The sequence below is a fragment of the Sinocyclocheilus rhinocerous genome, unplaced genomic scaffold (assembly GCF_001515625.1).
Source record: "Sinocyclocheilus rhinocerous isolate Xijiao unplaced genomic scaffold, SAMN03320098_v1.1 scaffold311, whole genome shotgun sequence".
Lineage (NCBI taxonomy): Eukaryota > Metazoa > Chordata > Actinopteri > Cypriniformes > Cyprinidae > Sinocyclocheilus > Sinocyclocheilus rhinocerous.
The window spans coordinates 280790-295472 of record NW_015623669.1 but is presented as its reverse complement, the minus strand read 5'-3'; the positions used below and the strand labels follow the sequence as shown (position 1 = coordinate 295472).

At 38.9% G+C, this 14683-nt stretch overlaps 1 protein-coding gene across 4 annotated transcripts in view; it reads right to left on the bottom strand.

Moving 5' to 3' along the window:
- Positions 1-14428, bottom strand: part of LOC107723238 (proprotein convertase subtilisin/kexin type 5-like) — a 38891-nt gene extending 24463 nt beyond the window's left edge. For 2 of the 4 annotated variants that reach the window (XM_016531967.1, XM_016531893.1), the window contains exons 1-5: positions 13798-14426; positions 12115-12219; positions 10915-11058; positions 8608-8751; positions 6887-6963 (exon numbers count right to left, since the gene is read on the bottom strand). In XM_016531967.1, the coding sequence (XP_016387453.1) occupies positions 6887-6963; positions 8608-8751; positions 10915-11058; positions 12115-12219; positions 13798-13968 (641 nt within the window). In that variant the 5' untranslated portion in view covers positions 13969-14426. Of the gene's footprint in view, positions 1-6886; positions 6964-8607; positions 8752-10914; positions 11059-12114; positions 12220-13797 lie in introns of all 4 variants that reach the window. The other 2 variants (XM_016532038.1, XM_016531833.1) reach the window with 2 other exon arrangements.
- Positions 14429-14683: the final 255 nt, after the last annotated feature.

Sequence of the window (14683 nt, the reverse complement as noted above, 5' to 3'; positions counted from 1 at the left end):
GACAGGAAACAGAGAGAGAGAGAGAGAGAGAGAGAGAGAGAGAGAGAGAAACAGCTGGGCTGAAACTAAACATGTGCTTCCATGGCCAGCAGAGCTAAAACACAGCGGCTAAATATTTGAGATATTGAAGGAAAACATTTGAGCGTTTCCTCCACCACAGACGCAACGTGGATACATTCCTGACCCAAACTAAACCCACATAAATCTAATACAAATCATCCACAAAAAACACACTAAAACGCTCACTAAAGACAGAGACAGACAGATGGAGAGAGACGGAGAAAGATTCGGCTGTGGAACCTCCAGCAGTGAACAGCTGCATAGAAAAACTCACGCTACCATGGTAACCACCGTCTCCAATCTAAGTCATTAAAAAAAAAGAAAGAAAAAGAAACAAAGATTGTAAAGATCCAAAGCAGCACCAGATCTGGGATGAGACCAGGGTTCGGTCGCCATCGCAACCATAAACATTTACAAGGTCAAAAGGTCAAAAGGCCAGAGGAACTCCCAGGTGGTCCGAAGACTCGATCCCAATGCCAATCCAATGACTCCAGACTAAAACTATTCCAATGGTTATCCAACACTGAAACATGTCAGAGAAAATAAATGTACGATAAAATCCAAAAGACTGACCACTTCACTTCAAGTCTACATTACTGTTCAAAGGTTTGGGGTTGTTAAGATATTTATGTTTTTTAAAGAAGTAACTGTTTTCTATTTCAATATAGTTTCAAATGTAATTTACTCCTGTGATCAATTCTGAATTTTCAGTCTTCAGTGTCACATGTTTCTTCAGAAATCATTATAATATGAAGATTTGCTGCTCAAGAAACATTTATTATTATTATCAGTGTTGAAAATTTTAATATTTCTGTAAAAGAACAGCCTTTGCTGTCACTTTTGATAAATTTATTGCATGCATGCTGAATAAAGAAATTAATTTTAAAAAATGTGCTGACCCCAAACCTTTAAAATGGGACTGTATAAATTCAGGAAAAAAAACTATGAAGTAAGTCAAAGTCTAGACCCTGAATATAAGACGACCGCGTTTTTTCAGATGTATTTCCAAGAAGAAAATATCGTCTTATATTCGGGACAATACGGTACATGTAACAGTAGGGTTGCCAACTTCAGAAAACGAAAATACGGGACAATATATATATATATATATATATATATATATATGCTAGTGTACTCCTAAACACTAACAAAATCAGCTTCATGTATATATAAAATTAAATTCATTAAATATAAAAAGTAGTTCACAAGGATATGATCCGACATGTCCAAAATAATGCTCTCTAGAATGAAACTCCCTCTGCTCCTAAATTATAAACACCACCTGCCTTTTTCTAACAATAGAAATAGGAAATCATGGTTTATTACGGTCATGTAAACTAAAGGCTATTGGCCAAAAAAAATAAAATAAAACACAATATGTTTCACCCCAACGTCCTGTCCTGTTTCCATAGGAAATATGGCAACACAGAATATAAAGAGCTATACATACAACAACCCTTACATTACTTTAAAAACCAACGGAGCGAGTCAGGAAACTAGATAACTAACAAGTTTAACTAACTTGTTCAAGATTATTCAAACTAGCTATGCTTCAAAGAATTAAAAGAAAATCTCTCAAACAATTTGCGAACAAGCAGCATTTCCATTCAGTGTGCAAAATATAAATGGAAATGAATGTTGCACCCACTGGGGAAGCCACTGTAACTTTTCATGCTAATGAAAAATGCATCCACCTCAATCAAACATATTATGCAATATCCCAAAATTCTCCTGAAACTATACAGATCGCTTGTTTGTTGGTGTCCGTTTGTACGTCTCTGCAGCTTTGGCTATTTTCATGATGAAAAAATGACTTTTTACACTGACACGTTTCAGAATGCAACAACTTACGAAACAGAGCTTGCAGAGCTAGTAGCATTAGCTTTCACATACTTGTGCAGAGTATGATTTAGGCCAGGGGTGGCCTACGTCGGTCCTGGAGAGTTTTGCTTCAATCTTGATAAAAACTCACCTGCCGGTAGCTTTCTACAGTGCGTTCCAAACGGGATATATCGCCCTCCGAAGGGCACTTCGAAGTGAAAACAATCATGGCCGCCATATTGAAGGGTCGTTCCAAACCAAAGTGTTCAAAACTGGCCACTTCAAAGGGCCCTTCGGAATGAAGGATTTCGAAGGGTACAACTGATGGACACTTCGGGCTCCCATGATCCTTTGCACGATGACGGCGCCTGATGATGACGCAGAAGGGCACTTCAAGAAACAATTGTTTGATCCCCTTCAACCCTTCAACCCTTCGAAGCTCTCACTCCGGAGGGTAAACTCTTTCAAGGGATTAGGGCATAGGGATGAGCCCTTCCGAATGGAACGCAGGGCTAGTAACCCTTAGACCTTGATTAGCTTGTTCAGGTGTGTTTGATTAGGGTCAGAGCGAAACTCTGCAGGACTGTGGCTCTCCAGCACCAACGTTGGCCACCCCTGATTTAGGCCTAAAAACAAAGTGGTTGGTCGTTTTACATGTCATTCAGACAGTCTTTTCCTGTCTAACTGACTATGCCAATAGTCAAAACCCTGCTATGTGAGGCTAAGTCACATCTGCTAGCAGAATACAGGTAAATGTGAAAACCAGAAACGCAAACCACACCTGAACAGAACATTCCAGCATTTCCAGAACTGCACAAGACACTGAAACGTTTCCTACGTTCCCTAAATAAACAAAACTGATATTCATATTATATGTAACATTTAAATCTAGCATACATACACAGTACACACACACATATATTATGTAAACAAAAACTTTTATTTTGGATTAGATTAATCGCGATTAATCGTTTGACAGCACTAATTTATATTTATATATATATATATATATATATTAGGGCTGTCAGTTGACCACGTTAACTTAATTAGTTATGAAAAAATAACGTGATTAAAATATTTTATCGCAGTTAACACACTGCGGGGCGCCCCCAAATCTGTACGTCATCTTACATTTCATAGTTGACTGTTGTCAAATACAATGCAGGGCAACCACTCCAAAAATGCAGGTATGCCCCAAAATTCAAGATATTGGGGGGGAGGGAATGCCCCTGTATGTCTCATATCTCTTTGTCTCATATTTATATAAGCGATATCACACGAGCAGCGAGAGCAATATCACAGTTCTGTTTTTGTCCTGATTTGCACGAGTGCAAAGGTGATTTGATACAACAGTTCAGTAAATAAGAAGTTAAGATTCTATTATATTTTAAACACAATATTGTGTGTTTCATCTCAATTTTGCCAACGAAAATATTACCTATAAAGTCACAGCAGAACTGTTGTGCATCTGTAAACAACACAGCGTTGTTTGGTTTCTGAATGAATCTGCGTTTTGAACGAATCATGTGAACCAATGATTCAAAGGCCCATTAAAGACAGACGGTGCGTTCCAAACGGGATATATCGCCCTCCGAAGGGCACTTCGAAGTGAAAACAATCATGGCCGCCATATTGAAGGGTCGTTCCAAACCAAAGTGTTCAAAACTGGCCACTTCAAAGGGCCCTTCGGAATGAAGGATTTCGAAGGGTACAACTGATGGACACTTCGGGCTCCCATGATCCTTTGCACGATGACGGCGCCTGATGATGACGCAGAAGGGCACTTCAAGAAACAATTGTTTGATCCCCTTCAACCCTTCAACCCTTCGAAGCTCTCACTCCGGAGGGTAAACTCTTTCAAGGGATTAGGGCATAGGGATGAGCCCTTCCGAATGGAACGCAGGGCTAGTAACCCTTAGACCTTGATTAGCTTGTTCAGGTGTGTTTGATTAGGGTCAGAGCGAAACTCTGCAGGACTGTGGCTCTCCAGCACCAACGTTGGCCACCCCTGATTTAGGCCTAAAAACAAAGTGGTTGGTCGTTTTACATGTCATTCAGACAGTCTTTTCCTGTCTAACTGACTATGCCAATAGTCAAAACCCTGCTATGTGAGGCTAAGTCACATCTGCTAGCAGAATACAGGTAAATGTGAAAACCAGAAACGCAAACCACACCTGAACAGAACATTCCAGCATTTCCAGAACTGCACAAGACACTGAAACGTTTCCTACGTTCCCTAAATAAACAAAACTGATATTCATATTATATGTAACATTTAAATCTAGCATACAGAACATGCACTGTTCACAGCCACACACTCATGATGAGGGAAACTCCACTTGTGCTGCACATTTGACATACAGCTTAAAGGTCAGACTGGGTCAATAAACTGCATTTCCACTGAAAGTCTAGTGCAAAGCCCATGTTCATCTGTGAGATATAAGAACTTCCAATATTTACAATACAGCCACTCGGTCACTCAGACCGACCCCCGGCGGTGAAGCTCACAGTCAAAACCCACCGCAGGGAAATAAAGACTCACATTACACAAACAGTCAGCGGAGGAACCAACACAAAACATTACAGCACATAAAAGATCGACAGCTTGTGCAGGATAGTCGCCAAACGACAGGGGAGACTTTACTGAATCACTGAACAAACCCCAAAAAAACAGCTGTGCTCAGAATTATTAGCACCCTTGGTAAATATGAGCAAAGGCAGCTGTGAAAATAAATCTGCATTGTTTATCCTTTTGATCTTTCATTTGCCCTCCACTAATATTGGCACCCTTGGTAAATATGAGCAAAGGCGGCTGTGATAATAAATCTGTGTTGTTTATCCTTTTGATCTTTCATTCAAAAAATTCACAAAATTCTAACCTGTCATTGAAGTAAATCAATACACATTTGCCACAATTATTAGCACCCCTAGAAATTATTATGGAGTAAAATATCTCTGAAGTACATTCCCATTCATATTTACAGTTTTAGCACACCAGGGTGACTAGGAGCATGACATTTTTGACTTTAAGGAAATAAAATGCTACAAAAAATGTAGTATATGCCCAATTTAAAGGAGTTAACTGCCATTTAGTTGTCTATATTTCCTTTATAGGGTGAGAGCTTTTGAACTTTCTGCACTCGAAGCCTCACAAAGACAGAAGCAGCTAGGACAGGAGGTGGAAGTTATTCTATAGAGCGTGTCTATACATGCAGACCTAAACCTCCCTCTCTGTCTCCACCACACACTTCCTCCTGAAAACAGTGACAGCGTCAAACACTCCCCTTTTCCTCGGGCCACGGAAATACTTCTAATGAGGCTCCTGAAAGTGTAAATTAAGAGGGGGAATAGTGCTCACGACAGCAAAACACTCATGTATAAGTGTCGTGCACTCACATACAGAGACCTCCAGATGGGGGTTTGTGCAGCATTTAGAGGCGTCTGATTCAGGCAAGGCAAAAATCACTACTACTATTGTTCATTTTTAGGGAAAAGTATTACATTTTGGCACATAACTCGCCCTGTACCATTTGAGCTATGGACATGAATCATACCTCAAATCAAGCAGCTTGAGGAGAGGTGTGGAAAAGGGACAAAAAAAAAAAAAGTCCTAAAAATGGTCCTAAAAAACATTTTATTTACACAAAACAGGGTTAATATTGTTAACTAAAACTAAAATGATCAAAAAAGCTGAAATTAAATTAAATTATTAATTTAATTAAATTATTAGATGAAACATTGAAAATGAACAAAAATGAGGAATGTTGCTTAAATAGCTTAAATTAGTTGAAGCTAAAACTAACTGGAAATAACTAAAACTGAACAAGAAAAAATGTATCCGTAATGGCAATATATAAAAAATCAAAATCAAAAAGCTCAAAAATGACAATTACTTAAAACTAAAACAATGAAAAAATGAATTCAAAAGCTGAAATGTAATATAAACGTTAGATGAAAAAATCTTAAAATAAAGAAAAATTAGAAATGTTGTCTTGGCATCTAAGGCCTATTAAAACCGCAGCTTTTTCTACACGGTTTGGCCGTTCGTCCAAACGCAGCACCTGGGTGAAGATTTTCAAAAACTCCAGTTGGAGTGTTATCGTGTAGACAGTAGAACCGGCTTTCTGACAAGATGCGCATTAAATATCGCATGCGATTTATCGTGCAGCCCTATTTTTTATATTTCTTTGTTTTGATTTGAGGACAAAATGTGACCAGTTTGTGAAAATTCACTTTAAAATATAGCACACTAGAATAAAGATTATTTGCAGTAATTTTATGGTGTTTTTTTTGTCTGTTCATATTTTGAAAGCTATCTGCTACAGCAGACAGCTTTGTGGACATTCTTGAAAATTTCTCCTTTTGTGTTCCATTAAAGAAAGAAAACCGTGAACATCTGGAATGGCATGAGAGTGCGTAAATGATTGCAAAACTCCATGAAGGGAGCAGATGAGGTTCGGTTTCCACTCATCAGTTTGCAGAATTGCATTGCACTTGAGCTCCTTGCAGAAACGTCAACGGCACAGAGGATCAGAGCCAGGGCCAAGCTTTCAGTCTGAACGGTCCAAAAAAGCTGCAGAGCCATCTGGCACAGGCTCACACACACTGGCAGAGTGGCAGCCACAAAAACACATGGGGGCCTCCACCCACTCACAAAACATACCCATCAAACCAAATCTCAACATTCACTAAACACTTCCGAATACACACTGATCTTGTGCCAACATTTCCACACACACGCATAATCTCCCACAGAAAGCTAATTCCGAAAATCCCTTTTTGCCAAACAAACATGCCAAATACACTTACTTCTACACACACTGATTGCAAGCCAAGCGCCATATTTACTCATACACCTAAGAAACCCTCAAACGCACAAAAAGCAAACTCCAAAAACCCACACACACACACACACACACACCACAGAGAGGACTGTATAAACTAAGCCTTTCCAGTGTTTTAATGACCTGATATGCTCAAAGTGTGTAATGAACTTCACTCTTACTTGTTCTCATTACTGGCATCATATCGGGGCATGGGATCCATGTCATTACCGTTCACATCATAACTGGCCTCATTATCCTGCGAACAGATCAAAGGAAGAAATAGACACATGAGAACACGGTCAAATGTGGATTTTTCTATCCATTATGGGAATGTGCCAGTTAGGACACTTAAAAAATGCTAAAAGTGAACAACGATTTTAGACTTGTGCATGTGAACATGTGAATCTGGACATGTACTTTCAGGACAGAGCTTATATAAACACAAAAGCATCAGTCAATTTACAGTCTCAGTCTGGGTGCTTTTGTTTTGCTCAATTGCTTTGATCCAAGACTTAGTTTTAGGTTAATAAAGCATCGTGGGTGTGCTCAAATATTATAAAAGGTAGCTACTTTAATTACACCAGAGGTGGTCTTATTATTGGGAGACACCAATGTTCGTGAATCTACCATTGGAGAAAGCGTATATCATCATACTCCAGCCTTGACGTCATTGTCCTTCTGTCAGAGCTCAGTGTTGTCAGTCACTGTTTGTGGATCCCATTGAAATGAATGACAAGTGCGCAAACTGAATCCTACTTGGCGCTTAATTGTCTGTGATTTCTCTTATTAACAAAAGCAGTTTATTCAGCATGGTGAAGCATCTCCTCCAATGACATCCATTCAAAAAATCAGCCTCTGATCTCCTACCCTGAGCTTTTTTTTTGCTAACCTTGGAGGCTTGCCTTAAAGCAGCTTTGATCATACTGATTACTTGTTTTAGCCAAATTCTAAGGCAGTATCACATGTATCCAAGAATGCACTGCAATGAGCTCAAAGGGGGAAAATTCAAGATTTCAGATGAGACGAGAGAAATGTTAATTATAAATAAACATACATTCTGTTCAATACTGAGAATCGATAAAAATAGCTCAATGTAATTAAAATGGACTGCTTTACCCAGTATTCCAGTATGCAATATGTGTTTTTATGCTTTAGAGTATAGTGACATTAGCTCAGCATCATGCAAATGTTAACTCGACAGACCGCCTTCTCATTTCTAGTGATCTCAGCAGCATAATCTTCATAGTTGGGTAAACCTTTTTTAGTGGTGAATGGAAACTACAACAAATATAATTTTTACATTTCCATTTTCCCCAATAGAAGCGTTAGTTTTCTGAAACTTAAGGTCAGGTTAATAAAACACAAAGTATAGTGTTATAAATGTACTTAAAAAAAAAAAAAAAAATGACATGAGAAATGCAATGGAAAAGCAGCGCAGTGGACTACAAAAACACGTTTTGTGTGAACAGCCCCTTAGAAGGCAGCTGGCTGTATAGTCAGTAGTCAGCAAGTCGGTTTTGGAACAGAGCAAGTATCTTAGAATAGCATACTGACATTCTGCTCTTACTATTTCTGCTGAAGTTTCTGTATGCAAAGAATACATGGATGAGAGACACAATGTGCGATATACAACAAAGCACATTACATAGAAGACTGCATCCCACAATGCAATGTGCTCAACCTGAACTACAATTTCTATTGCAAATGAATCCTTTTTTATTAAATATCAAACGCTTTTTACATTTTTATTTATTATTTGGTCAAAATGTAGAGAGTTTGCACACCACATTTGACTAAAAATGTAACCACTAATAAGTATATAATGCAGAGTATGCAGTATGCAAGAAATTACTTTCTTAAAAACACTCATACACACACACACACACACAGATACACTTACATAGTTCTGGATGAGATCTGGGTGGTTCCTCTCGATACCGTCATCCAGAATGGTAACCACCACATCCTTCCCCGTATAGCCTCTCTTCCACGCGCCCACGATATTCATGTCAGACTGACAGTTATGGATGTTATCATTACAGTGCTGCAAAGACAGAGATAAAAGAGGACGTAAAACAATCTAATTAGGTGAAGAGTCTCACACTGTAATGCTCACACACTGCTGTTCAAAAGTTTACAGCCAGTGAGTGAGATGTTGTAAAGAACTAATACTTTTATTCAGCACAGAAGCATTAAATTGTTCAAAAGTGACAGTAAAGACATTTATAATGTTACAAAATATTTACATTTCAAATAAATGCTGTTCTTTTGAACTTTATATTCATCAAATGATCCTGAAAAAAAAAATGTATCATGGTTTTCACAAAAATATTAAGCAGCACAACTGTTTTCAATATTGATAATAATAAGAAATGTTTCTTGAGCAGCAAGTAATGATACTGAAAAATCAGCTTTGCATCATAGGAACAAATGAACTTTTAAAATATATTCAAATATATAACACTTATTTTAAATTATAAAAATATTTCACAATATTACTACACTTTTGATCAAATAAATGCAGCTTTGGTGAACAAAAGAGACTTCTTTCAATCAAAAACTTTAAAAAATCTTACAGACCCCCAAACCTTTGAACAGAAATGTACATAGAAGCATTTTGAAGGACTACCATAAATACATTTAGTGTTTATGTTTGCAAATGCAAAGAAAATTTGGGTCTTCTGGTTATTATTATATAAAAAAAATGACTGAGATACAGGGTAGGGTGGATTCGATCCCACATCTCCCATGATTACCGCAGCTCAATGTGTCTGAAACATGCATGCCAAACACAAGGCCACAGCCAGAGTAAAATCCTGCCTATTTTTGGTGCTTTAAAAGAAATCCCAAGTATGTGGTAACAAGCTAAAATTATTTTTAAAACATATCTCTGTAAATTACTGCATCTTTCCTCGTCTATCTCAGACACTGTTATTACATGCGTCACATGGAACCAAATGTACAGTTTCATTGGGCCTAGAGCTGGAATTAGACCCCATCCAGGAAAGTCAAGTTTATTTGCTCCCAAAGTGCAACTCGCAGGTCAACAAGAGAAACCTGAGCCAAATGGATGCATTCAGGTCAAAGTATTAATGTTATCTGAGCCATATTAACCATTGACAGAGCTGTAACAACCCATTAGAGAACAAGCGCTTAGTTCACTCTCGCCGTTTTGGTCGAAGCTATAAATGCGATCGTAGACAGAAACTGATGACAACAATTGCTATGTGTGCTATGACTCAAGGTTTCAGCCGCAGCCAAAGTGCAACCTTTCGTACATTCTGGGAAATCTGAATGGCTGTTTACAGTGTAAAAAAGCGCAAAGATGTCTTCACATTTCCTATGTGCTGATGAACCACACCATTGACTCTCGTGAGCTGAGGAACATGACAGCTATGAAAACAAGAGCCTGTTTGTACAATTACCTCACAGAAAATGTCTCCGCTAGACGTTATGTTAGCGCTTACGAAAGCTCAATGTATCTCTCTGGGTGGTTTTCACATGTAGAAACTCGGCTAATCTGGTGTGACAGGCATCGTTTCCGTTGAGCGAGATTCAATCTGACAAATTAGTTTTAGTTAAAAACACTAAATTTTACTACCTGCCATTACGTTTTAGTGAAAGCAGTCTTGAAAAGCAGAAGATTGGCTTGGTTTTGCATTTAACTAAACACAACACGATACACTGCCTTTAATGAAAGCATTCGCAATGCATTTCGATTCAATAACGGGCTGTATTGAGGACTTAAACAGAATGAGACCTGACTTGATTTTATCCGTCTGGATTTGGAACTAGTCTGTGATATTATTGGATAAAATCATAACATCATAGTCTTTATCTCAAAGTTTCTTCCTTGCTGTTATCACTTTTCCATTGATCACTGTGGGATTTGTAAGGCGTAAGGAATAAGGAATGCTTTACAAATAAATTGAACAGAATGATTTTCCCGCCTTTTCTAACATCAGCAAGTTTTCTGAGGAGAAAGTAAATCCATTTTGATGATGGAATTTTTTCCTTTCATGTGCTTGATTCATTCACCGTAAGACCTTGGTTAAGGACGGAAGAGTTGAAAAGCTCAGTAGAGCCCCATATTTTTTGCAGTAGAGTAAGAAATGATGAAAACCATGACAATGATCAAGACTTCAGTGTTTTTCAATGTTAGCAACTCACAAGAACAATGTACAGCATGTTAATTAAGAATACTCACTATGTACCACATACTGCTCCATTTAGCATCATTGAAGTAAATGGAGCTGGACTGGACCATACTGGACTGTACAGGACCAGGATATGAGGGTTTATAATCTCGCTTTGTTCTCCTCTTCACCACCTGCTGTTGCACCCACTCCACCTGAGAAAGAAGGAGAAGAGATCCTTTAGGAACTGACAAACACCAACATCTTTTCATGACTTTTATTTTCTTTAACATTCATCTGATTAAATTAATGATGGCTACTGGACTACAGTAATGAGAAACTATCCAATGATGTTTTTTTATTTATACAAAATCAGCATGAATTAACGGTATAAACACTATGATGATATAAACATACTTTCTTTGTAGTAATACAATACGAATGATGCCAATGAATTTTTTTGGTAATGAGAATTATGGAGGAAAATATCCTTAATTATAAAAAAGGTAATGTCACGATGGAAAAATTTGTAATAATATATAGTGCTAACTTTCCTCATGCACAATATATGCACAACCTTGATTTTTCCTTTCAATATTGAGGTGAAATATACATAAGACAGGCTTCATTCATGTAGCTCACGAACATGTTTGACTTCAATTATACAGCTACAAAAAGTCCATGAATTGGTTATTGGGTAGAAATGAATATTATGTCACTATTTATTGACCCTCATGTCTTTTCAAACCTGTATGATTTTGTCCTCCACCGAATAAAAAACGCAAATGGTTATGAGACACCAGTGGTTTTAGGCATCACTGACGTCAAACTTGAAAAGACACATCTTGAGATGCCAGATTACTAAATATACAAATGCGAATGAGATTTGAAAATGCTTTTTGTCATTTTTAGAGATTGACAGACACTAGTCACCATTCACTTCAGTTGTATGGAAAAGAGCAGCATGAACATTCTGCTAAGTATCTCATTTTGTGTTCCACAGAAGAAAAACAATCAAAAAAACGATGACAATTTTAATTTTTGGATAAACAAAACAACATAGAACAACACTGTGAAGTTTCCAACATGTTAACCCAACCATCCTTTTCAAGATTAAACACAAAGCGTTGTTCATGAACAGAACTTTGCATTCGCATTGCGCAACAGTTGTTTTGAATACACTGTGAATTCTAGTCATTGATGATCAAGATCAGGAGTCCATATAGAACATAGAACACACAGGTGTGGGGTTGTCATAGTGACAGCCTGACCTTTGGCTCCATGGAGATGAAGCTGTGTGCGGCTCTGCTGAAAAGCGTCGACCTTTTTATCGTCCGGCTGTGGAAGAAATGGTAGTAGTCCTTCAGATCACCAATCTACAGGAACAACACACAAAACTGTCATTTAAAGCATAGCAACATTACAAGCACATCACAAAATAACAGGTTGCAAAACAAGAATCCAAACAAGCAGCAATACTAATACTAAGTAACTAAAAAAAGCATATCAGGGCAGGCACGTCTAATATGTAACAATATTGGTATAAATCAATAGGAAAGAGCTACAGCAACATTCACCACAGGCAAGTTGAAACCGGCATGCATCATTAATTATTTAGGATGTCATTGACTGGAAGATTGGTTACTCAAGAGGCTGCATCACTTTCCACTGAACAGATTCATTTGACAAGTGCAATAACACCTGGCAGCCATGACACATTCTCCACGACTACTGTACTCCATAGGGATACATACGTCTGCCATAAAAAAACAATGACTCTTGAAGCCAATGATAAGCTTTGCCAGTTTACAGTCAATCAAATGGGCTTAAGGTGCTTACAAAGCAACTGCTTTGAAATTAACTTGACGTAGCAAAATTCTAAGTTCATGAAGAGCATCTTATACTTTCTTTTTGTTCATGAACACATAGGCTACAGCTGGCTCCTAAGGCAATCTCATATTCCAGGATCCTATAGCAGATTCCCACAGGAGGACACAAGTCTGATGAGTTGCAAAGTTCAGGAGTGCTTAAACTTTCATAAATAGTTACTCTGGATGTGACAAGCTTGCAGTTAAGGAAGGACCTCTTTGCAGGCACAATAAGCACAGATGAGCGATAAGATAGCACATTGTGAAATCAGACACGGAACACGGTTGCAGTGAAATCTCTCACCACATGGCAGATCTGAGATCCGACATACACGCTGAGCGAAGTTTAAGGCTCCACCATAGACTTACATAAACCTATTATTTATTTAAATGCACCAGCAGCTCCCATGAGGAAGATGAAACTGAGACCAAGGCAGTTTATAGTGCTACATAATGCAGTTCTTTACATCTACTTGACAAATTAATTGCAAACGGCTGCATTATATGCAATTTTAATATGAAGTATTCCAAGTGCTCAATTAGAACATAAGAAACGTGAAAGATGTAACACTTTCAGCCTGTGTAACATTTTCAGCACGTTACAGTGAATGTTACATGCCATGAATCCTGCTGAAGCTGCATGTCATCCGTGACTTCAGTTTCTAACTTATTATTTTAGAATTCAGATGTACACCTAAAATGATCTGCTAGCATTCATTACTAACAGAAAACATTAAACAGATCCACCAACTCGCAGGAAAGTTTCAAAAACACCTGTTGTTGTTGGGAGTCAGTGGAGACCTGTTTGTTCACTGGGTTTTACCATGAGAACTGGATTTTCCTGCGCTATAAACGAGTCTTCGGGCAGACTGATGAAGATTCAAGTCTTGAAAACGTGAATTTATCAGTCTGAATTATCAGAGCACAACTCTGGGAAACTTGTGTGCAAAGCTTCCAGCCTTGACGTTTGGACTTCAATCAAAGTGAAAACACACTTGCACTGAGGGGAAAGAGTACTGGACAGCAAACACGATGAAATAACACCCGTGAAACGCTTCAGAGCAAGTTAGTGCAGGACACACGTACCTGGCCCAGGTTTCTATACCCATGTTTATTGGCGATATGGTCAGCTTGCTCAGGTCCGCCGGCTATCCGAACAGCCCAGTGGTTGGTGTAAATCCGAGCTTTGCACAGAGAAGAAGAGAAAAAAAACAAGCACAGCGAAACCAGGACGCACGGGAGGCTGTTCAAAACCATCTTTCACCCTCTCTCTCTCGCCTCGACTCTCCCCAGCACCCCCGGTTTAGGAAAACAACCAAACTTCGTCTCTCCGTTCAACGGGGATTCTCATAGAAGTGTCGCTTGAGCTCCACATATACTCAGCAGAGGGAGAACGCAGGATTTAAACTGGATACGAGCCTCGGAACGCTTCAGCCTGCCGCGCATCGGCCGCACACACTCCGACGCCACGGAGAGAGAGACGCGAGAGTCTGTTTGCACCGCTTTGGCTTGAATTGTTCTCTCAAGACAGTGCCGTTACTTCTGCCTTTTTTTTTTTTTTTTTAAGTGGAGATATGGCTCTAGCGCCTCCCTCAAATAACTACAGAGAGAGTCGGGAGAGTACGGACAACGAGCCGTGTGGGGTTACCGGGGCTCCGCAGGGTCTTAAAGACACACCGTGTTCCTTCAGCACAGATCCGGCTGCGTTGTCACATTCATCACAGCCATGAGATTCCCAGAGCCTTCTGTGAAGAATAAGGTTGACTAAGTAGCCTATACCGTTTTGCCTTCTTCTGCCTTTTTTTTTTTTTTTTAAGTGGAGATATGGCTCTAGCGCCTCCCTCAAATAACTACAGAGAGAGTCGGGAGAGTACGGACAACGAGCCGTGTGGGGTTACCGGGGCTCCGCAGGGTCTTAAAGACACACCGTGTTCCTTCAGCACAGATCCGGCTGCGTTGTCGCATTTATCAC